Source organism: Tyto alba, unplaced genomic scaffold (genome assembly GCF_018691265.1).
Source record: "Tyto alba isolate M040663 unplaced genomic scaffold, T.alba_DEE_v4.0 Super-Scaffold_17, whole genome shotgun sequence".
In the NCBI taxonomy this organism is placed as follows: domain Eukaryota; kingdom Metazoa; phylum Chordata; class Aves; order Strigiformes; family Tytonidae; genus Tyto; species Tyto alba.
Genome location: NW_024881279.1, coordinates 3,478,085 through 3,500,511, shown reverse-complemented (window position 1 = coordinate 3,500,511; position 22,427 = coordinate 3,478,085). Strand labels below are relative to the sequence as shown.

General features: G+C 43.1%; 1 protein-coding gene across 4 annotated transcripts in view; it reads right to left on the bottom strand.

The window, feature by feature from the left end:
- P4HA2 (prolyl 4-hydroxylase subunit alpha 2) overlaps window positions 1–20,076 on the bottom strand; it is a 31,061-nt gene extending 10,985 nt beyond the window's left edge. For 3 of the 4 annotated variants that reach the window (XR_006165110.1, XM_042790388.1, XM_042790386.1), the window contains exons 1-9: window positions 19,997–20,076; window positions 18,194–18,297; window positions 11,139–11,235; window positions 9,366–9,462; window positions 7,063–7,214; window positions 5,474–5,611; window positions 3,985–4,224; window positions 2,035–2,246; window positions 1,069–1,245 (exon numbers count right to left, since the gene is read on the bottom strand). Coding sequence is in view for 3 of the 4 variants with exons in the window: in XM_042790388.1 (XP_042646322.1) it covers window positions 1,069–1,245; window positions 2,035–2,246; window positions 3,985–4,224; window positions 5,474–5,611; window positions 7,063–7,214; window positions 9,366–9,462; window positions 11,139–11,217 (1,095 nt within the window). In the remaining variant the exon portion in view is untranslated. The remainder of the gene's footprint in view (window positions 1–1,068; window positions 1,246–2,034; window positions 2,247–3,984; window positions 4,225–5,473; window positions 5,612–7,062; window positions 7,215–9,365; window positions 9,463–11,138; window positions 11,236–18,193; window positions 18,298–19,996) is intronic. The other variant, XM_042790387.1, reaches the window with a different exon arrangement.
- Window positions 20,077–22,427: the final 2,351 nt, after the last annotated feature.

Genomic DNA, 22,427 nt, shown 5'->3' with positions numbered 1-22,427 from the left:
TTCAAACAGAAGTCTTTCGTTCTACATGCTTGTCAGACCTGATGGAAAAGTAAGGTGTAGCATCTACTACTGACTTCTCACTGCTGTAATTTTTTTGCCTGAAAGGAAACAGGAAATTCCACCTCCAGAAAAATCAGACAAGGTAATTACTAGTTTTGCATTAGTTAGCTGCTTTTTTAATTGTGTTCAGAGTCACCAGAATTTACACCATGGGTAACAGGTATTGCACCAAAACTAGGGTTCCCACTCAAAGCTTCTGCCTCTGAGCTGGATCTACACTTAGCATACTGAAGCTGTCACATCTGTTTCTCTGCTGCCCAGAGGGCTATCTAGGTGGAAGAGTCAGATCTAAAGTGCTCTGGGAGAATGACTTCATCGTGCATTCATCCTTACAAGTACTCCGTCCTTCCCAAGTCCCAGACTGGGAATTACTTAAGAGCACAAACAATTTCTCCACTCCGTGTTAACTGTATCACATTATTCCTAATGAGCTGTGTGTGGCTTCAGAACACCGTGGTTCCACTCATGGATGTACCATGGCATCCAAGTGCCTGCCTCTGTGCAGGTCTAGACTATGGTTTAAAACAGAAGCAGTGGATACCAGGTTACCCAAAGCAAAACTTCAAACCCCTAGATATTCTTTTAGCACAACAATAAGAAAATCAACATCGTTTATTCCTACTTCTGTTGGGATTCAGGCTTTTTAAATTTTGTTTTGAAGTTTGGCTCCATTTCAAAAGGCAAACAAAGTATATTGGACACCTACTCCTATCACTGTCAGTCATCTACCTTTTCAGGTCTAGTCCCTAGTTTCCTAAAAGGTTTCTAAGCCATTTACTGAGAACTTTGCATAATTAAGTGCAACAATGCATAAATACCTTGAGGAGCCTGGGCTTTATGGTCCTACATCACCAGGCAGTTTCGAAATCGTTCCCCTGAGGCTCACAGCTGCAGTGTATCATCTGTAGTACGAAACCAGATCTTTCAAATCCTTTGCCTAGTCTTTGCTCATAGAGATTAAAGGACGGAATTAGCAGTCATTAGTGAGATGGAAGAGGGGAAACTTACCCTTGGCTTAGCTAGTTGTTTAATTTTCTCAATTTCTTCATCAGACATGACATCATAGTATCGTACAATATGAGGGCTATCCCATTCATCTTCTTCCTTAAAGGGAGCTATGAGCAGATGAGGGTTTCTGTTTCCATCGTGGTACCTACAAAACAGCCTTTTCTGTCTTCGAGGTGTCTGAAACAAAATGCCAAACAAAACATTGTTTGCTCAACCACTTTTCATTAACTTAAAACAGGCAAGACAAACCAAAACGGGCTTCATTCCACAAACAGTGAAAAAAAAAAAAAGCCATCAGCTGACTAGCAGATTTAAGAGGTAAGCATGAGTGATTCTGCAATTTACTGCAAATAAAAAAACCCAACACATGCCACTCAGGATACCACTGAGCAACATCTGAAACACTAACCTTTGGGAGAATTAAGTCATAACAGGTTACAGATTAAGTAAATAATTACACAAACAGCAAGCTGTAAAAAAAAGTCTGGTTCTTATAATTAAGACTATGCAGATGGAATAAACAGATTCCTTTCCCTGCACTGATAATTAAAGTCACATTTCTTGAGAGGGACTGGAGACTGGTTGGTCAAAACAGTCATCCCAGAAGGACATGTCTTTAAGATGCAAAAGGGAAGGAATAATGTGATTCCATCAGTGTGGCAAAGCATAACCAGCTCTCAGTGGAAAAAGCCTCCTAGCATAACTGTACAGCCAGGATTTGAAATGGCTGAATAGACAGACTGAAGAGAATCAATTTTCAGCCACCTTTAAGAGGTACAGTTGAGATCTACTTTTCTGTCTAAGATTAAAAGCTAGAGAGGCCAAGACATGAAGCCTGGACAGAACTACATTTAAATTTTTCTTTAAAAAGCAGCTTCACAGAAGGCAAAACTTCGCACCTCCCTGCAAGCCTGATCACCCTTACGCAAAGGCAGCACAGTCAGGAAACTCTTGCCTTTCTCTTACCATTTTTACCCCTTCACCTCTGCAAAGGGCCTCATAGATGTCACGCTCTGGCAAGTAGTCGAGAGGCCTCTCATAGGCACCACTTTGCACCACTGGTTCTGTTGTTGTCATGGTCTTGTTTATTGACTTCTCTTTCTCCTTCTCCTCTCTCTCCTTCTCCAGCAACTTCTCAAAGTACCGCAGATTACTGCCTGCTCTCTCATGAGCACTGTCTTCATTGAGAGGGAAAACAGAGAGAACCAGTGATTTATACAATCTCAGGAACTGTTAATACAAACAAGTCTTTGTATTAAGAAACAACAATAATCCTCCCCTTCCTAAAGTATTATCAGGCAACCAAAGGCATTGGCTTCAGTCTGCACTAAAAACCAGCACTGCAAAGTTTCTGTCTTTGCATAGGGAAGATGAGCATGGTCTGTGAAAGAATTGTTTCTGGAAGGATCTATCACAAAACTTGTATTTCGGGGAAAAAAAGAAATAGGAGGTTTTGGCCTTCAAATCTCTCCTTTTCTCTCAACTTTTCTGCCCACTTCTCCCCAGGACAAGCAGGTCACAGAGTTCATCAGCAGAGATCAAGCTGGTCTACCTGTTGTACCCCTCCCCTGCAGCATGCTTCTCACCCACATGGCACGAGCACGCTTTAACCAAGGGCTGTGGTGGGAGTCCCAGCCACAGACCAGTCCCAAAGACGTACCCCAAAGTCAGGAAGCTCAGAGGTATGTGTTACCACTGAACAGCCCATCTCCAGACATTAATAACAGGTTTATATGGGAGGTATCCTGGCTCACTAGCATCACTGGACCTACCATTAGTAATTTATTAATGATGTCTGTATAAGTCAGTGAACATCAATAGATCTTTACCTAGCATAACCCAGAAGGAACAATTCCCTGTTTACCACAAAGTGTTTCTGGACACTAGCACCTGGAACAGTTTCTTTCCCTTCTGACCCTCTCAAGCTTATTGTGTTTGTCTTATTTAACTAACCCAGAAGGCCACAGAACTAGCCACCCATTAGAACACAGTCTAATAGTGGCCAGATAAGGAATTGGAGCCCAGAGCAGAGGAAGCCGCTGCTCCCAGAGGGGACTGCCAAGTCTGTTCCACTGTTTGGTGCTGATAAGGATCAGCATTCTGCTACCAGAGCTAAACCCTATTATTGCACAGGGAGCTAGATTCAATACATACTCGGATTCTTGTAAATTCTAATCTATGAATTCTAGTGTTTGCAGAAATTAGACTGATACATACTTTTTAATGGAAAAGCTTCACCCCCTCTCAGGATGCAGCTAACATCTAAATTAAGAACCATCTAAATTTAAAAACCCATACAAATAAATAACACAGTAAACGCTAATTCTAATTGGAAAGGATTAACCTTTCCAATGCAGGAAGTAAGCAGAGTTGTATAGGAAGCAATGCTTATTTGCATACTCAAAAGAAAGCTGGAAAAAGACCAGAGATGAAAAGAGGTTTTAAGAAACTCAATCTGTTTAGAATGTTCAGAAATAAATACTTTAAGATCTCAAACTATTCTTCTGGAATCAAAGAGTACCTGCACTGAGGAATAAATGAATGTGAAGTCAGTAGGACTTTACAGAAGATACACTCTGCCTAAGTCTGTGGTAGCCTTGATCTCTGCTTGAGAAAACCCAGGCTTTAACCGTTACCAAACACATCTCCATACACTGGAGCAAAGCACACAAGTACTGCAGTCAGACACACATTTGGTCTTTGGGTAGTAACAGCACGGATTATAAGACAGCTTCTTAGAGATACTCCATGTATAAGTAGACTGTATTTTTTTTTTTCTGGGACCTATGTTTATTACGAGCCACCTGGCAGGATATCCTTCTAGTCAGCTCACCAATATGTATGGGCCACGACCGTTCTTGGCTGTGTTGTTGGCAACATTGCCCAGCGTTAGAATAGTGGGGTTTTTGTTCTTACCAAGGGATATCAGACGTCTGGTAAGCTCCATGGCTCTGTGTAAATCCCCAAACTGGAAAACAGCATAGCTGAGATAATCTAGGATCTCCACTTTGCTGACTATTGTATCCTCCCCCTCATCATGTTGTTTTAAGGCTTGTTCCATCCAGAGTACTGTGTGATAGTAGTCTCCATCATTGTAAGCAGTCTTCCCCATACCAAAGCAGTCACCTACTGTCAAAGAGGATCTATATTTTGTTCCTAAAACCAAAAAGATAGCTTTAAGCAATCCACACAGAAGCATCTTTGCCTTCAGATAAATGTGGCACAATGAGGAATATCTGTAAATACATGCTTTTATCGTACAGAAAGACTTGTAAAAGACAACGCTTTAACAATATTTTCGGTTCTGTACTAAACTGATCACCTTCAGAATTAAAGATTAAACTCTATCCTAACTCTGTGGCATTAATTCCTTTGGAAACCAAGAACAGTTTAACATAGAAATTACAGTATTAACCTACTGTGTTTTCTGTTGTAGACAAAGGCAGAGTAGACTAACAGCTTAACAGATTTTACTGAACCTACAAATTAACACTTAAATGATTGGAGAAGCCTGACTGTACGCAGAGCTAGCTTGTTTGCTCTTTACTAGAGAGGTATATTTGTGCATAAACAAGCTGATTGTTTAGACAAACTGGGTATCCATTTGACTGCAACTGTGCACTGGTTTCCGGTTGCTCCAGCTCAGCAGATGCACAGATCAGACTTAAAATTAAGTTCACTGTCAATAACCTACATATAACAACCAAAACTGTTTTGTCAACTCATCTACCCACACTCTAACAAAGCCTACTCAGTTTGTAAACAGCAAATTGCTAGCAACTATAGCCTGTTTTATTAAGCCTCTCATAAGCAGCAGCAGCAGCAAACATTTATAAGGACTCGGGTGCCAAAACACTGAAGCATCCCAATATATCTATGTACTTTCCAAAGCATCTCTCTGAAGCAAAAACTTAGTCCCCATTTCACAGAAGGAACAGGGGCAAAGTGATTCAACCAAAGCCTCACTGGAAGACCATAGCAAACGAGAACAGTACCAAGCTTTAAGAGCCATCAGAGCAAAGAACTGTGGAGCAGCTCCTTCCCTTGGTTTGTAAGTTATTGGGGTCAGGAAGTACCCGTAGTATTTGCTTACACAGTAACCAGCACAAGAAAGTAGGTTGTTTGCTGTTTTGGCATAGTGATTGTAAAAATCAGCATTTTCTTTTGAAGTAATACTAATTAAAAAAACCTCTCCTTGAGCTGGTCACAGCAGCCATGGCATCTTGGCTCGGGAAGAACCTCAAGGTTGTTCTCAAAGTGCCAAAGTAGATATATCCGCGAGCTAAGCTGCACAGGCTCTCAGCATCACGGTTCTGCCTCACTGCTGAGAAAGGACTTTTGCAGAGAGTTTGAAGATGTTACCACTTCCTTCCTTTTAAAGGAGAGGAGACCTTTGTGCACTTACCGGGTAAGTTTCCTCGAGAGAGAGTTTCAGGATCCAGTTTGTATGTGTCCTGCAGGCGCATCAGAGCCTTTGCAGCTCCAGTCTCATCTTCTTCAGTTGGAAAAAACTGACGCTGAATTGTAAGATTTGCAATAAAGCCTTTGCAGTGAAAGGGAAAGATGTTACTTCCAAAATTTGAATAAATACCAGTACCAAACACAGAAGAGGAAACATCTGCTTTGTTTTGGGAATCGAGAGTCAAATAATCCAGATTTAAAGCTTTTTATTAGGCTCTCAAGTTATAAAAACATTGTTTTCTGTCCCATTTTAAGAAATACCACTCATGAGTAAAAGATAAAGGATAAATAACTAAACCCCTCAGCTTTTTTTTGTGCCACACAATTACTACAGTACAATGTGAATCTAGTGATCTTCGTTTTCCTGTAATGTCCTTCTAGCATGTAAGCTTAATAGCTTTCATCAGTTCTCTTCCAATGTTCCCAGAGACAACTGCAGAACATAGTACTGGACGCTGATTTTACACTGTACTCTAACCTGTGAAGCCGTAAGAGATTTTCAAATCCAAGCTCAGGGGACAGAGACCCTGATCCACAATCCCCTCAGAAGGGCTAGGACCTTACTCAGTGAGAGGCTTTTAAACCCAACAAGTAAAATCAAGTAGAAAGATAATTAAATGCACTACATATCAAGGTTACACAGCACGCTGGCTGGGCAGAAGTGGAGGCAATCAACTGAAGGAAAACCCTGCCATTTCCTGTCACACAGCAGAGAACTGGAAAAGGAAGCCTTTAGAAAAGAATTAATGACAGAAGTACTCAAAAGAATTGAGTATTTTATTTCCATCTAGGATGACTATTCCAAAAGGCAATAAAAATCTTGGCCAGAAAAAACTTCTAAGTACCTAAACTTTAGCATATGCAGAGTACAAAGGGAAAACATGCAGTGCTCTGCCTGCAAAACTTAGCCTCTTCTCCCTTACTTTCAAGGGGTCCAGTAAAAACAAACCTGCATTTAAAAAAAAAAAAAGCTATGGAAGCAAATTCAGGCAGATACTTTGACAATGATGCAAAAGTAAAGACTAGTACTGGAAACATTTGATTGAGGACAGGTTTACAGATAGTAATTGTATATTATCCTGTTATCAACAGACTGACTACAACATCTGCAAATTGCTAATGCTGGGGCTGATGTGAATTCCTTCACCAATTCAGTATGGGTCTCATTTTGACTCTTAAATCTTATCAACATTATCAAAAATAATGACCCCCAAGAGAAGCGGCAGAGTGGGAAAGCAGATGAGTACGTTTTTATAGAAAGGAACATAAAACTCAAGACCAGGCATAAAACAATAGTTGTCAACACAGCTGACAACTTTAGCATAACAGTTTCTTTGAGTCTTGACTGAGATACATTTCAGTGGCAAGTTTCACTCACTTGAGTAACCAGTGAACAAGAGGCCAGTTTTAAGCTTCAAACTTGACAATAACATTTAGACCACAGCTGAGTCTGCAGCTTTCCAGAACACAAGGAAGACAAGCAACTGTGTTGTAAGGTCACCTCCTGGTATCTTCTCCCCTGAAACTCCTTACCATTTGTTGTATCCTGAAGAACCAGGTTTTCCAATTCCAGCCAGTCAGTATTTAAACGCTTCACCAGCTTATATGCATTTACAGGATGTGCCAGATACCCTTCTGGATCAGAGGTTGATTTGCTAGTCAGTACATCCATTTTTTCAGCCCAGCTGGAACAAGAAGCATATGCCTCAGCCTGATACAATTTATGAACTCATGTCTTCCCTCTCAAGTCATCCTAATTACACAGCTAGAATAAATTTATTGCTGTCGCCATCACAACCAGATTTCAACTTCACAAGGATAAAGTGATGTACAACTGATTTTAATTACAATAGTCATCTTTTAAAAGGGATTTGTTTCCCCCACTTACTATTTTAAACCATACTACAGTAGGCATGCATCTCACTTGTAATGAGCCTTAGCCATCTATTTCCTGCATACTGCACTTCTGAAAATAATGAAATACAGTACACAATCACTGTAAGTGTCATTTAACTATCTCCTAGCAAAAAGACAAGCATAAATATAACCCAAGAGCTTTTCAGCTTTATGAAAGTTAAACCATAAGCTTAGATTTTCAGACTGGAAACCCCGAGACAGTACAGTGGCAGTGCTGCCAGTCACCTAGATTGCATTGTTGGTCAGCTTCAAAGCAGTGGTGGGAAGCTTCATTGTCTGTGTTACAGTACATTTGAACTGCCAACTACATTGTTGATGCTCCAGTGAGAATTTCTTCTGTTGCCCTTCGTATTATCAGTTAACACAAACATTGGGCCCAGCTGTGTCTTCCTCTCTCCAGTACTCAATAGGAAGAAAGCACTCAGCTGAGATAAGTTAATAACTGAACAGAAGAAATCACCTTCAAGCCTGTAATGTCCAACTCAGTAAGCCCTGCATGAACTGTGGGTAGAAACAACTTTATGTAAACACAGGTAAATATTGTCAGGCTATCTGGTTTCTTCTTTACATTATGATGCTGCAAGAGAACAAAAGTAAAATGGCTTTTCCAGGGATGTCAGATTAGCAGCATATAAAAACCAGTCTCACCTGTACTTTCTTTTTAATTTAGACTTTCACTACTTCTAATATTTGAGAAGTAGTAAATACTGTTAAGTTCTTAGTCTCTATGCACATCATGTGCTTTTGAATCATAAACATCTCTGGAACTAAGAGACAAAATACTGAGAAGTGTTACCATATGCAAGCAATAAAATTTAGCACCTGTTACAAAGCATATGTCTCATACATTAGCAGGGTGTGAGGGCTCAAATATTGACACAGTGGTAGAATACTCTTGCTTACAAATACACCAAAATGAGTCAACTGAAAATTTAAAACACATTTAAAAAGCACTTGCACATGTCAGTCCATGAAAAGGACCTTTTTTGAAAAAAGACCAGTTTATACATAGGTTGAACTGAATCTCTAACAATACTTGGAGACTGCTTTTCCTCAAAAAGGGCAGCTTTTCAAGAAATTAACATTTGTGTATACAAGTGACAAGAAACTCCTATTATTTCACCATTCCTTAGCCTCATCCCCACCCTACACTCCCAAAGGGAGATCAAACTGCCACATATAGCCTGGAGTTTAGAAATTCTTTGGAAAGCATAGCTCCATTTAGAGGCACTCTCAGCTCTTCTGAACCTGGACTTCATTTAGACTATTCTAGTGTTACACCCTAGTAGATATTACTTTCAGCTAGAAAAGTATTAACAGTCTTCCTAAGGGACACAGAAAACATCGTGTGTCAGCAAAAGACTTTCAAGTGATCTAAGTAATCAGGATACTGTTGAGCCAAGTGGGTGACTGAAGATAACAGGGCAGGAGACCTGTCCCTGAGGGCAAAGCCAACACAGGAAGGAAAGCCAGGGATTTGGTGTGTGCTCCACTAAACAATGCAATGGGCACACTTGGCCATTGTAAGCAGTGCTGATGCCACGAAACAACAGGTAGCACAGAGCACTGGTACCCAGAGGCATTTAACTCACATGGACAAGGCTCCTATGATGTGACAAGTGTCTTTTCCACGGGAGCACTGTGATGGTGAAAGGACAGGGAAAAGTGGGAAGCACCCAGCAGACAACAGTTTCTAAACAAGCAGAGAAAGCCTAAACAACATCTGAAGCAGGGGCCCCTCTCTGCAAGTTTAGGGGAATAAATTACAACCAAGCTAGTACCTACGTTCTCACTCTATCTACTGAGGAAACGCTAACAAGATCTAACAACAAAGAGTGGTAACAGAAAGGTGCGGTATAATTCAACACAACAGATTAGCCACATTGTCACCCTTCATTACACAAACCTCTCCCTCCTACCTTTTAATCTGAGAGAGCTTGCTCTCCTCTGCTCGGATGTATTCCTTTAAAGACTGTACCAAATCTTTCTCCGCATAAATCAGGTCTGTCATTTGACCTAAAAACAGAGTACAAGCAACTGTTAATCAGACCTAAAAAAGTAACAATTTCCAAAGCAGAGAAGACAGACTTCAGATGTTCTAGGGCTATTAAACCACCACAAAGAACAGACAAATTAAGGGCACGCACATCAATGCCTGTAAACCACAGAAGCTATTTATTGTCTGTACAGGTCTCGCATTCAAATACTTCATGGGGCTTTTAAAATCCCAACTTCAGTGGCTCACGTAGCTTTGCTGTGACCCTTCCATTGCCTCTGAATTCCTTTTAGTACTACAATGATATGCAAGGCAGTCAAATGAAAGGCTTGACATTAATACCGCTATTGAGTCAAAGCAATGAAAGATCCAAATAGTTGCCAAAGCATCTGTTCTGCATATGGATACAGATTAGGTCACACTAATAAATTATTCGTCTAACCATTGGCATCACTTAAAATTACAGCTTTTCAATATGAGTAACCATGGAAACACAACCTAATATTAACTACAGAGGAATTTCAGACAAATGTTTATAGACTCACTCACACACACTCTTTCTCCTGATTAACATTAGCAGAAATTGTGTGAGCATGTCAATCCTAATTGCTGACAAACTTCAAAGACCAAACACTGAAAGACTGAATGAGATTTACAAATACAGCCACAGCTTTAGTTTCAGCATTCCAAAGTAATTATTAATGAGGCATGATTAAGCAGATGGAAGTCAGCAGATTGTGCTATTTTCAGAGTTAGGCAAGGTTCAGGAATAGGTAAGTGTAAAGAAAAGCTGATCCTTCACAGTAACTTTGTACAAAAAGCTACTTAATTTAGGAAAAAAAGAGAACCAAATAATACACTTGTAGTTGAAATACCACTCTGCCTTGCTCTGGCTGAGCAGTTTCACACAGTGGTACAAAATAAACCACTGGGAGTTCTGAGTTTTACCATTCCGAAACACAGCTCCACAGAGCGCAATGCATGTTCTGGAGAACAGCCAGTTGCAATTAACCAATCTCTATTATCCTTGCAGGTGTAAATTCCCCACACTATTCCAGAGGAAAGCATTAGACCAAGACACAGCAGAAAGGTCAGTTTGTGCTTATTTTTAGGCTCTGCCACAATTGTGTCACAGCTAGTAGAACACAAGAATTAAATTGTCATAAAAGTCAATCTATTTTCAGGATTTGTGGCAATGTGATTTTTTTAAGGATTTACTCAGGTCTTACGAAACACACATAAGGTAAGGGGGATATTCATTTTTCCTTTCAACACCTAACTCCGATTTTTTGAGAAGACAGGAAATGTCAGGTCTGTGAAAAAGTGTTTCACATATTTACCACTTAAATTTTCTTCATAAATCATACAATCAGGACTGAGCTTTTTAGCATAAAGTTTGTGCTCTGTTCAAGACTACAACAGTTGCACAATTCTTAATAAGACACAGGCACTGCCTCAGGTTACTGACAGAGCCCCCAGAGAAACTTGTATCATGCTGTTCACAGTGTGCCAAGTTACCCAACTGCAAACAAACTGCACTGATGCAAGACTTGCAATGCCAGACAGCATCAGGGCTTTTCCTAATACAGTGTTTGATAGGGCCCTATGGAGAAAACCAAATGCTTCTACTATAAACTATTAACAGTTTTGGCAATCACATGAACTACATCACATTATGCATTGGTTCTTTCTGTACCTATGGAGGTGAAGAACTCTGCATCCGTGTGCCAGATCAAGAAAATACAGGTAAAACACAACCACAGCCAGGGCTTCATCTTCCAGATAGCTCAAACCTGTAACAAATTCCAGGAAAAAGGAGGAGAAACAATTATTAACTTATTTGTGGGGAAAAAAAAAAAAAACAAACAAACAAACCCTCAAGGTATTAATCTTCAGTCATTTCACTCTCATGAAAATTTAGATCCTTGAAATGAAATACTGAATTCTATTCAGTGAGGCTTGAAAAAAAGTCTTCTTCAACCACAGGAACTGTTACATAACAGTACCAAATGCTATCTGGTATACTCTTTGGAATTTACATTGGAGAACACTGCTGTCCATGGAAGGCCCACAAAACAGAACTTATGGTAGCAATATATTTGTCGACAGACAGCGAGAACAAGATCTTCTGCAAGGGCAGCTCAATGCCTTCCACTTCATGCATAATTATAGACGGAAAAATAGGAGAATATACAAAGCTGTATTATATTCCAATAACAACAGAAGTCTAAATTAAATGGTCAGACTTGTAGTATGCTGTGAAACTGTTATATAAAAGCTGTCTAGAAACACAAAGCGAAAGCCAAACAGAGAAATATAGCTTTTTGAGGGTGGAGGTGGCAGTGATGGTAGGAAAAGTTGAAAGTGAAATTTCCAACTCTGCTTATTCAAGATGCATCATTCCAGCACATTGGCCCCTGGGCACAGCCCTTACGACTTCTGTATTTTAAAGGCTATGACAGCTTAAAAACCCAGCCCCTCGAGATGGAGGCTGCAAGCAGACTGTTAGATTTCCAAGAGCACAGCTCACCAAGGGCACGGAAGGTAAAGCCAGTCTGAGCAGACAGGCAGACAAGGTGGTAGACAAGTGAAGGGATGCAAGGTCTGTACAGAAGAGCCTCCTGGGAGCTGTAATTCTCCTGGTAGATCTGATGGCCAGGACTGCCTCTTCCAAGAAATACATGAGGAGCCTGTGCTGCACTCTGCTCAGCCCCGAGGTGCCTGTTCACTGAGCAGGAACAGCCACTGCAGCCAGCCCTCACGTACGAGCACTGCTGCTCTGCAAATGCTGAGCTCTTACAACACCCACGCACACAGTGGCAAAAAGAAAACAACAACTGTTAACCCAAGAAGCAGTTATCCTTTTTTCCTACCCGTTATAACTAGGTAAACTGGTGGCTGGAGATCACCACTTGCAACCCACTCTTACACCAAATACATTAATCAACATGCAGCTATTTGGGGCAAAATGAAATCACTTAAGTCTGCTGAGAAAGGGGGATAGAGGGGAGAAGAGAAAATATGTGGAACATCCTAAAATTTCAAGCAACACAGCAAGTGGGAAGGTATTAATAAGATAATTCTGGGACAACTCGAGCTCATTGCTCCCTTGGGCTCCACATACCTGCCTACACAACAGGAAACAGAAGGTAAAGTTTGATATTGCCCTTTCCTTCTGGGTTTTTCAAGCCCACAGCATGATAGAAGCCCTCGCCCTCAGCTGAGCTCACCAGCAGGTGCCATGGCCATGAACACCAAACACACCACCGGTGATGCCATCACTAAGAACATTAGAGATAGCTCTGTTCTCTGATGTGTATTATTACATGGCAAGATGACTGCTTCAAAATTATTCTTCCGATTGCTTTAAAAGACTACATGAGGAATCAGAAACATTAACCACAACAGTTTGCAAGCATGAGTAAGCAGGAAAATGTCTCACAGCATCATAATAAGTCTTCTCCTTTCCCTCTTGTTTCTCACCCCCCAGCAAACCACATATTCCCAAACTGCTTGTTTAAATTAGTTCAGAACTAGTACATGGGTAATCTGAGAATTGAGTAAAGCTGAATGAATAGTACCATGCAGAGGTCTGCCAATACTAAAAGCCACAATAAGTGATGTAGCAGAGAACACAGCAAGTCAAGAGCACTTGGGAAGTACATTAATTTGGCTATATTAAGCCAGAACTGTCCATCTGCATAGTCTGTCATCATTTCATGGTGTGTTTCTCTGGATGAGCTACACGAAGCCTGGCAAAACAATTACAAGGGAATTTTCCAGTTAAAACAACACAACTCTACATTCTCCACCCTGCACCTCCCCACCATGTTCTCTCACGGCTGAGGATATCTGCCAAGAGTACTAGAGCTAGCAGCTTGTCTTTATTGCAGATCTTTAACAGCTTTGCCATCCTACTCAGATTTACTTGAGTCAATAAACAGAAATCTCAGTAAACAGAGAAATCGGCTCTTGCTTGAACAAGCAGGACACCTGGCTGTAGGGTGTTTGTACACATTTTTTTTCACAGCTGTTACTTGGAAAGCCAGGACAAATAATGAATTACAGGAGGCTGAACATAATGTTATAGCCATATTCTTGGACAGCACCAGCATGTGTGCTCACACACACGTATGCATGCCCACCCCACCATAGCCAAACCATCTGCTAACAAAGAGGGTAAGAGGCAGAAGGGACATTAGCACCTCCCACCTCAGTAACTGAGACAAATGTTTATAAAGCCAGTGTGTTTTAGACAGAGAATGGAAGAACTTAGTTACATAGAAATGCCAGATAAGAAGCCTGTGTAGGACAAATACTGCCCACCTTCCTGGCTTTTTTTCAACAGCATCTTCAAATGATGAAGACATCATGCTTGACAGGTGAATTTAGGATCTCCTTTAAGTGAGAGCATCAACATTTCCCTGCAACAGACTCTGGCGGCTTGAGCAGAGCCTCTGGGCTCAGCTCAGCCTTGGGCTACAAGAACCCTCCATGCAGGCACAGACAGGCAGTTCGCACTGTCCTGAGCTTGGGCTGTGAGACAGCCCAGGACAACCAGCCTACTGCCCTGGCTCAAGGGCTGTACCAAGCACCATCAGCCTGGGGATCCTAATGCCCCTTGTACCTCGGAGATGGGCCCCTGTACCACTGCCTTACCCGAGAGACAGTCCTTGCTGTAGTGAGAAACTGTTCAGCAACACTGATAGAACTAAACTTCTTTGCATACTGTAACAGATATTTAATGCTCTGCTCCTTTCCTTCCCCTTAAATGTCCCCAGCCAGCAGAGCTAAAAAGCCAACCAAATGGATATTGTACAAACACTACACTTCTTTAGAGTGTAAGACCTCAATGAATCATTGCTCCCACTGGAAAGAGTGCTGTCAGACTTCAGAGAGCACTGGCAGAAGGAAAAAAGTTTGTTCTTGACAAAATAGACCAGGATGGAATTTTTCTCCACAAGTTAGACAGAATTCTTTATTAAATAAGCTTTCTAAAAATTCTTAGTGAAGAAGATAGAAAAACGCAGACCTGCCCTATAACAGAAAAGTTGCTTGCACATCTACCAGGGTTATCAGTTTCTCACCCACTCTGAATTTCACATCCAGTCATGACGTATTCAAGCCAGCTCCCACATGAGCCAAAGGGAAGACTTTTTTCAGGTCAGAAGAGGAGAGAAATACCTATTACTCATCCAGTCGCTTTAGGACTCCCACTTCTGATCAAACTGATAGGTTGTAGTCTCCTTTGTACACCACAGAACAAGAGCATGATCCTCACAGAGCCTCCCTTTAGACAGGAGGCAGCACATCTACCCATGCATGCTGCAGCTAGAGGCCCTAAAAACATGAACCCTGCAAAAGTGTCTCAGCCAGCACCATTCAGTTGGCACAACTGTGTGTAAGAGGACTTGATTTGCACAGCAGTAGCACACAGGACAGGTAATTGGAGATTCAAGTTGCACTATCTCATGGCTGATCCTTCACTCCTGATGTCATCTTTCATTCCCAGATAAGGGCATGCTCAGAAGAACAAAAGAAGTCAGAAGAAACTCTTCAACTGCCTAAGAGCTTAACTAAAAACAATGACTAACAGAAGTATTTCATCCAGGCTCCAAGTTTGTACAGACTACTTATGCTGAACTAAACCAAGCGGAACCAACATAAGACCAGACCATGTAATTTAAAGAAGTCACACCCCTTATCATTGCTTATTACAGCAAATCAGACCAGAATGTGACTCCTGCTCTATTGTGAACTCTCATTTTGATCACATGAACTCCAGAAAAACACACGGTAATTCTTCCACTGCACCACTTAGACATGACAGCACTCCCCTTGCTATAGGGCTTCTCCAGGGGAGATATGGAACTGGGGTGTGATTTAGCTGCTCCCAACTGCTACCAGCAAGGTCACCTCTCTTTCCAAAGACTAGGTGGGGGGAAAAAGGTTTCACAGGGTTAATTTCAGCCCCTGTGAATGCATTTCTTTCTAAGTCTATATTTCAGTCTCCTACCCACTAAAATCAGATGACATGACCTCACAGCCACTCAAAGGTAGTTCACATTCAAGATAGCGATGCAGCTGGGTAACAACCAAAACAGGTACAGCAGATCACTCAAAAAGCAAAGAGAAAGAACTAAGTGTGCAATACTTCACTGACCCATACGAAATTACAGTCAAAAACGCATGTACCATCACTGGTCAGCAGACTGTCAACTCACTGCTTCTGCATGTTATCAATACTGAGCACAGATCACAGCAGAAGTCACTGCTAGGTCAGTATCTTAGGTCATCAGACATCCTCTGCAACATGTTTCCTTCATGACAAATTTTAATTGCTCCTAACATGTAGTTTTCTGTTTCTTCCAGATTTCTGGTTTATTTTCTGTTTGAATAAAGCTTGTGAAACGAAGTGTCATAACTAGACACTGTCAACAATCTAATATACCATTTTTCTGAACCATCACAATGCAACAACTTACAAGCTGATGACAAGTAAGGGTTATAGACTGTCTCCTCTTCCATGCTTGCCTATTAAAGACACCTGGAAAAATAACTGCTATAATAGCTGCTTCCAGATTTATCTAAATTTAAAGTATCACGGCGAAATCTATCAAGCAAATCACTACTTCAAATTCACCTCAGGCCACAGATAAGTTCTTGATGCATATACAGCTGAGACCCACATGCCAGGCTCTGAAGAACGGTCCATCCTCAACCAGCAATTTGAGGTTGGGCTCTTGGATGAGACAGGTCTGTTTGGGGCTTCTCCAAATGCCTGCCAGTGCTTTCCACCCACTGTCTTATTGCTTGCAGGCACAGCAAGAAGTAGTGACCTGACTGTGCAGCTGGCTTCATCCCTCTTCCCCTTCACAAACAACAGAACTTCAGAAGGAGGCAACAACTTGCTATCTATTGACAGCTGTAGATAAGACTAAAGTGGAAAATAGTACAAAAATAACCTGCAGGACTGCTTACATACTTATTTAGAGCCAAAAGCTGGGCTGAATGGTAAACAGATTTTCAGGATGTTGCCAAGGCAGCACTTGTCTCAATACCTCTATAAGAAAAGTAGCCATAAAAACCATGCAGCCTACCACAGTGTTTGTCTTGCAGATTAGCCTGACACATCAGCCAGGAGATGCCTGCCACATGATGGCAGCTATAAAACTATTTTAGAATTATTAAATACTAAGGAAACATTAATTTTATCCTAAGAAAGCAAACCTTCACCATCAACTGAAGACTCTGAATCAAGTTATTCAGAGCCAAAATTCATTATCCACATGAACTCAGATGCTCCAACATTCAACCACCCCTCTGACCCAAGGAACTCTGGATTTAAATGACTGTCAGCTCCCACTCAGACCACACTGCCATATCCTGAACCTGATGTCAGGATTCATGACCCTGCCAGTGCAGCATGAAGTTAGTTTCCTTGCTACAAACAGCTAGCTCTTCACCATACCCAGGGAGACACAAAAGGCACTGCTTATTTTCAGTATAAGGTGCCTCCTCACAAGTGAGTTCTCTCCATCATCAAATAACTGCTTCCCAGCTCCTTCCTCCAGTACACATTGGATTTATACTCAAAGCAGCTTATGCCAACATCACTCCCTTTTTTGCCAAAGGGTTTACTGTGCACCTGAAAACAATTATAATTACCTAGCAAATAATACAGCATGATTGCCTGATATTTTACAAGACAAGCTGAAAGAAAAGGACGAAAACTGTTCATTTGCACACATTAACAAGAATACAGTACATTCATGCAAAACTGTCTGCATTTCTTCTACTATAGAATGGCTTGTGTTATCCTTTCTTATAATCTTAGAAACTATAATCATCTTGATTAGCTCCTAACAGTTTTTTTTTTTTTTAAACCATAGCAAAGAATATTTCTTCCGCACTCCAGCAGGCAAGAAAATTCATGCTAGTCTAAGGCACAGCTAATCTGCCTGCATCTTACTCTGCAGCGTCTGCAAACTCATCCCATATGAAGCAGCCTAGAGTCAAATCCCACACTGCTAGTGAAGACAATAAGACTGCATGCTCTTTTTCCACTAGAGCTTATTTTTCCAATATTAGAATTTAGGCTGCATTTTATTACACAAAGCCCATAATTTCAGTATATGACAATAGGTAACATAACCCTCCATATGCTTGTGCAGCATTAAAAAACCCTTCCTGTTCGGAAACAATGGGGTTTTAATATAAAAAGGTCTTCTATCAGCAACTTAATTAAAATCAGACATTGTCTCAGAGGTGTGGGGGGTTGACTCTAAGATCACTCTAGAACGTGTCCCCTTACCATAATCCACAGTCTCATTTCTCAGACATATAGAAAGCCATACACAAAAACCAGAGCTAGTCATAGGAAAAATATCTGTGTTTACAGCTTGCTTCTTTGGAAGTATGCCAATGTGCACAGCATGGAAATTATAAACAGACCGGATTCCTGACTTAAACCTAGAATGAAAAACTTCTTATACTAAATGGTAAATCATGCTCCCTCTGCTGTTACTATCTTTGAAATACATAATCATACTCTGGACTCGTACTTCCTGCACTGGGAAGAGCTACATCAAAAAAAATGAATCTTGAGAAATTATTGCATAAGCAAGAAGCAAAATTCTTGTCTGTTAGTGTCATAGCAATGCCATTTTACAATCGTAGATTAACATCCTGCCTGTAAAATGTAAGTGGCAGTTACTGGTTGCTATATATATATATATATCTACAACATACCTGCAGGATTATTTCCTAGGTCCTTAAAGCCAGAAAGCTGAAGTATTACACTGGTAAAAATGGCTGTGGTGGCCTTCCAGCTCAGCTTCACCCTCACAGAACACCTATAAAATTAAGGGGCAAGAGGTTTTGTTACAAAAACGTCTTCTGGGAAAGCCTACCTTCAGTACTTACTGCTGAGGAACAGGGGTGATTACTAGCTAGGAATACCAAACATCACAAAGCCAGACAGCTCCAGACATTGTCTTTATTTACACTGCCTCTTTCTTCCTCGCTTCCAGGTTATAAGGACATTCTTTGCTGCTTGAAATAAAATTATTCCTGTCTGGTTAAAAGCATGTTTTATGTTACTATGATGTAGCAAGCTATTGTGCCCCAGCTAAGTTGTAATAACACTCTAGGTAGTGCCTTTAGCTTTCACACCAGCCTGCTCTCCACTTCATTTGCAAAACACTTTTCCACCAAGGCTTCCATTACTGCATCGGACCAGTCACACACAGCTATCTGCATTCTTCTGGCTTATCACCCCAGCTCAGCTGCGCGTCTGTGTGCTTTGACAAAAGCAAGGACAAGCATTTTTTGGAAAAATCTCAGGTTAAACCAGAATGAGACAGGAGTAGAACAAGTGGGTTTTGCACACCTTTATGAAGCTTAAGATGTTATTTGCTCTATCTCGAGGCTACAGCTGGCTGGAAGCACACATACAGCCAGTTAATGCAGCTGACACACAGTGATCTTTCTAAGCAGTAATACCAGTCACACGTAAGCCCCAAAAGGCAAAGAAAAGGGGAATCAGTCCTTCCACGTTTTTTATAAGTGACACTTCTGGCATGTTTACCGGGTTTTGGTTTGGGGTTTTTTGGGTTTTTTTTTTTTTTTTTTTTGAAATGTCTTTTTCGGCTTTCTCCCCCAGCGAGGCTGCAGAGCCCAGCAGCAGGGAGCCAACGCCGCCGGTAACCCCAGTACCCCGGGGGCTGCTCCGGGGCAGCTGCCGGGACCCCTCGACACCGGGCGGCGGAAAACGCGCGGGGCGGAGGCCGGTCGATCGCTTAACCTCGGCAACGCGGAGCTGAGCTCCCCCTTTCCGCCCCCCTCCCTCCCTTTCCTCGGGCTGCCCAACCGCACACCCGGCCTGACCCCCGCAGGGGGGCTCGCCGCTTTCCTCAGCGTCCCTCAGGCTGCCGCGCCGGGCTCCCGCCAGTCCCGGGGGGCCACGAGCCCTGAGGGGGAGTGGGGAGCGGGGCCACGAGCCCTGAGGGGGAGTGGGGAGCGGGGCCACGAGCCCTGAGGGGGAGTGGGGAGCGGGGCCACGAGCCCTGAGGGGGAGTGGGGAGGGGGGCCACGAGCCCTGAGGGGGAGTGGGGAGGGGGGCCACGAGCCCTGAGGGGGAGTGGGGAGGGGGGCCACGAGCCCTGAGGGGGAGTGGGGAGGGGGGCCACGAGCCCTGAGGGGGAGTGGGGAGGGGGGCCACGAGCCCTGAGGGGGAGTGGGGAGGGGGGCCACGAGCCCTGAGGGGGAGTGGGGAGGGGGGCCACGAGCCCTGAGGGGGAGTGGGGAGTGGGGCCACGAGCCCTGAGGGGGAGTGGGGCTACGAGCCCTGAGGGGGAGTGGGGCTACGAGCCCTGAGGGGGAGTGGGGCTACGAGCCCTGAGGGGTACGGGCTCTCCCGCCCGCCCCGGAGCGCGCGGCCCCTCAGCGCTGGCATAAGGGGGGGGTCGTACGGCTGCTACACCTGCGGCTCCGCCGCCAGAGCCCCCCCGGGCAACCCCCGCCCGCTGCCCTGCCCGCCCCGCCCGAGCTCACCCGGCAGCCCCGCTCGCCTTCGTTTCTAGAACCGGCCCGGCCCTTCCAGCCGCGCCGCCGCCCGGCCCAGCCCCGGCCCCTGCCCCGCTCCTATTGAGCCGCCGCCACGTTTGAAGCCACGCCCCCCGGCCACGCCCCTCCCGCCGTAACGCTGCGAGTAGCGCCGCACTCCCCCATGGCCTCAGGGCGCTGAGGGGCGGCCGCGGGGCTCGCCCGGCGAGCGGGATGTTTCCCCGCCAAAAGCGGATTTCACAGCGAAATAGGAGCACCCCAGGTAAACCCTGCTTGCTTTCTAAAAACTGCCTGCCCGGCGCTGAAAGCTTTCCCTGCGGGCCGGCTGTTCCTGCGGCTCTGGCACTGCCCACACCGCCACCGAGCCAGCGTCAGTTGGGCTATTGCCCGACATCTTGGAAGCCTGAGGCAGCTGGTAGTCTCATGAGGAGAAAGAAAACTACTTTTCGAAGGGAAATGAGGAGATGATCTGTGTAGCGGAATGTACGGGCAGGGTGTGACAGGTTCGGGAGGGAACAGCCGGTCCCCGCCATGGCTCGGGCCCCCACTCGAGGGGTCAGGGCGCAGCCTCGGGCAAGGCCGGGCTCGGCGCTGAGGACAGCGTGGACAGAGCTGAAACAGCCAGAGAACATCATTTCCCCAGCTCACCAGAACATCTGTTTTCTTTCCGCTACACAAACCAGTATTCGCACCAGTTTGGAGCGACCATCATCATTACCAACCGTCGTAACGACTACCTTAGCCAAAAAGAACATATTTTCAATATGAAATAGAGTCAGAAACCAAATCAGACGGCACAAAGCGCCAAGAACAAGCTGCATCTTGCTTTCCAGATTCACTCCACCATCGCAAGTCCGTTCACTGAAGAGAGATCTGGTGAAATGTGACTGAAAATGCAAGGTTTGGAGAGATGGCTCATCATATCAGAATCCATAAAGAAAATGGAAAATAGGGAAATAAACATCTAGGATAAGGGTGAAATTTAACTGAAGCTTTTAGCAGCTGTCGATATTGTAAACCATAATAAAAAGGTCTGGCTGTCCTGGCACCAGAATATCCTAGGAGACCTCCATACATTGCACTTACATACACTTTGTACATGAACGTTTATTTGGGTGAAGTTAGTTTCCATCATGTATTTAGAACAGATTGCATCACTGTCAACGAAAGAAGCAATCTGTAAGTCTGTGAGAGCACTAAAGATATTAGTGCGTTTTAGAGACTGTAAAAACAGCGTTTGTCTTCAGAGACAATGATGTGACTCAGAGACAGATTTCTTACTCAGTTCTGATGCTTCTTTCTTAACCTACATTTATGTTAGACTTTTTGCTGTTATGGAGGGATAGATTATTTTTTTCTCTCAGTGGAAAGGAGTAAAGTGTTTGTAGAGGGAACACAAGAACACATGAATCTGGTTTTGCTCATGCAAATAACCAGCTGTGCAGTCCTTCTGACTGTATATACAGATTATATGATGTAGTATTAACACAAAGAGCCTTGACTATTTAATGTTCCCAAATACTGTATTAAATGTTATCCTTATAAAGTACCAGTTTTGCTTTAGCTCTATTGGCTTTGAAATTATTTTACGTGAAGCTGCTGGGCGTACAGAGTGGCCCTGGCTGGGGGCAGGAGTGTGTCTCAAGTTAAAAACAGCTCCTTTGCTTCTGCCCCTGGAACGAGGGTGAGAGATTTTTGCTAGAAGAGAAGAAGGAGGAGACACTGCTCACTAAGCCACAGTCCAGGGAGAGAAGGGAGCAATGGCTGTTTTTTTAACATCTGATTCTATCAGTCCATGTTGATGTCCCTTCAGCGCAACTCCAGCTGGCACCTGGCTAGCTGTGACATGGAGATCTGGTTTAAAACCGGGAGAATCAATCATCCTGTGAGTGTTTCAAGCCCTTACCGTCCTTAAAAGTGGAGTCAAAATCCCTTTGCAGAGAGCTTGGCTGCCAAATGCATGCACAAGTATTTTTGGATGCCCCCTTGTCTCTCATATTACAAGGCTTTTGCCTGAGACCTTAGCAGAAGAAATATTAAAACTATCTAAGAGTACTTACATGGTGCAGTATAGTATTTCCCATAAAACAATGCATTGAGTTAGAGTGGAGGAGACAGGGATATGTCTGGATAACAGAAATTTCTGACCTCAGTGTAGCTCAGGTTTCTGAAACTAGCTAAAATGTACATGTGTAAAAAGATCTCATACATTAATAAAGTCTAAATTTAGCTGTGTGTCTGTTGTTTTTCCTTTGGTTTTTTATGAATGAAAAAATAATCACACCAGTTCCTACAAGAGCCAGAATGGAAGCCAAAACCCAAGGCATGCCAACATCCAATCTGCACTGTTCAAAGATTCGGCCAAAAGTCTGACCAATGTCTTCATATCTACAAGATTGTGCTACGCTACGGAAGTGGT